The sequence below is a fragment of the Tachysurus vachellii genome, chromosome 17 (assembly GCF_030014155.1).
Source record: "Tachysurus vachellii isolate PV-2020 chromosome 17, HZAU_Pvac_v1, whole genome shotgun sequence".
Lineage (NCBI taxonomy): Eukaryota > Metazoa > Chordata > Actinopteri > Siluriformes > Bagridae > Tachysurus > Tachysurus vachellii.
The window spans coordinates 210001-211863 of record NC_083476.1 but is presented as its reverse complement, the minus strand read 5'-3'; the positions used below and the strand labels follow the sequence as shown (position 1 = coordinate 211863).

The 1863-nt window shown below is 39.6% G+C and overlaps 1 protein-coding gene across 1 annotated transcript in view; it reads left to right on the top strand.

Annotated features, from left to right (window-relative positions):
• The first annotated feature begins 448 nt into the window (after positions 1 to 448).
• The window catches only part of ik (IK cytokine), an 8457-nt gene continuing 7042 nt past the window's right edge, over positions 449 to 1863 (top strand). The window contains exons 1-4 of the mRNA XM_060891012.1: positions 449 to 605; positions 1284 to 1350; positions 1453 to 1545; positions 1733 to 1792. Coding sequence (XP_060746995.1) covers positions 590 to 605; positions 1284 to 1350; positions 1453 to 1545; positions 1733 to 1792 — 236 coding nt within the window. The 5' untranslated portion in view covers positions 449 to 589. The remainder of the gene's footprint in view (positions 606 to 1283; positions 1351 to 1452; positions 1546 to 1732; positions 1793 to 1863) is intronic.

Here is a 1863-nt window from a genome sequence, read left to right as displayed (position 1 = left end):
AAATAACACTATACTATACAATACACACATAAATAACACTATACTATATAATACACACATAATGGCTGAAAATGTATTTAGAAAATGTACAGAAAATATAACGATCATAATTATTGTCCTACAGAAAGGTTTCTTTCAGCAGTTCACCCTCAACAACTGTCCTTGATTATATGCAGCTTTCTCTTTACAAACATGTTACACTTCGTCTATAAACACTTCATCTCGATGTGTTATAGACACTAAAACTGCTAAATCTAATATTTCTGATGATTACACACTTTCATAAGTGCTTCATCCTTCATGTTGGTTTGTTTTAAATATTTTTCAATCCATAATTTAATATAAAGCAAAGTGACTACATTTAATGGAGAGTCCGCTAGAGGGCAGTGTGGAGTTCGTCTGGTTTGTTACTCCGTTTCTCTGGGACGTGTTTGCGTTTCGAGCTGCGCATGCGTAAAGAGTGTTGCGCATGCGCAGAGTAAACCTGTACTCGCATTTGTGTTTTTCTCGATCATCCGGAATAAATTCGGAGAGATTTGTGAAATTGTGTTAAATAAAAGCTAAAACTGCAGCAGAACCCCGAGTCATCATGCCTGAGCGCGAGTGTAAGTGTTGTAAAGGGGTGCGTTTTGTTATATGATGATAAAATGCCTGCTGTTCGAAGTGTTAGCATGTTAGCATGTTAGCTTGTTTTGCTACATGGTGTTTTGGAGAATTGATGAAAACAGACGAGAAATTAATTTAATAGAATTTATGAAACCATGAATGTTGTATTACTTTAAATGATATGTTTATATGTTATTATAAGAACAATAGTTCGTTATCTGGTTAATTTATTATTTATTTATATCGCTCAGTTCAATCTATAGGGGGGAGGGGGGTAGATGGGGGTAGATAGATGCGGAGGGGGAGAGCTGGAGAGAGATAGAGGGGGGGTGCGAGAGATGGGGGGCATAAAGAGAGATAGATACTTTATTAATCCCAGATGAAATTAAAGCATCTATGAACATAATAAATGTCTAAACCAGCTGTAGTCCATAAACAACAGAATTTCTGATCAGTTCACCTTCATGTCCGCTGTGTTTAGTGAACATTACATCACATTAGTTTGGGGTTCAGCTCCTGCTGTCAGCTCCTTCAGGCCCCTCTGTAGTGCACAAGGAAAGTTCACTGACTCATCAGTAAATATTGGAACCTGCAGTGTACAGTGAGGTGTTTCTGGTGAAGGCAGCTGTGTCTTGGATTTTCAGTTAAACTGTGTGTGTGTGTGTGTGTGTGTGTAGCGGAGCTGTACTCCAACCCTCTGGCTCCAGACGGCCATGAAGTTGAGGATCATCGATCAGCGCTGCAGTGAGTTTGATATTTAAGAGACAGATGGCGTGTGTTCGTCTCACCTGAAAAGTAAATCACCCAACAGTGACTCTTTACTTTTGTCCTTTTTGTCTATTTCAGATCCAAACTCACCAATGAGGACTTCAGGAAACTCCTGATGACCCCCCGAGCCACACCGTCATCGGCCCCGCCATCCAAGTCACGCCACCATGAGTATGACTCAGATTTATTTGCTGTTGATGTAGAGACCAAATCAAAATAATTATGAAGGCTTCCTTCCTGTTTGTAGAGAACTTTTACCCCCTTTCTTCCTCTCTAAATGCCCCACGTAACATCTTCTCCTGCCTAGGAAGTGCACTGTATGTGGTTTGTTTACGTTTATAACACTTCTGTTTCCCAGAATGCCTCGGGAGTATAATGAGGATGAGGATCCTGCTGCTCGAAGGAGGAAGAAGAAAAGGTGTGTTAAATTTTACACTCCTCAAAATTCAGTCTTGAGTTTTTCTTAAAAATGAAATGTAAAGTATTTGT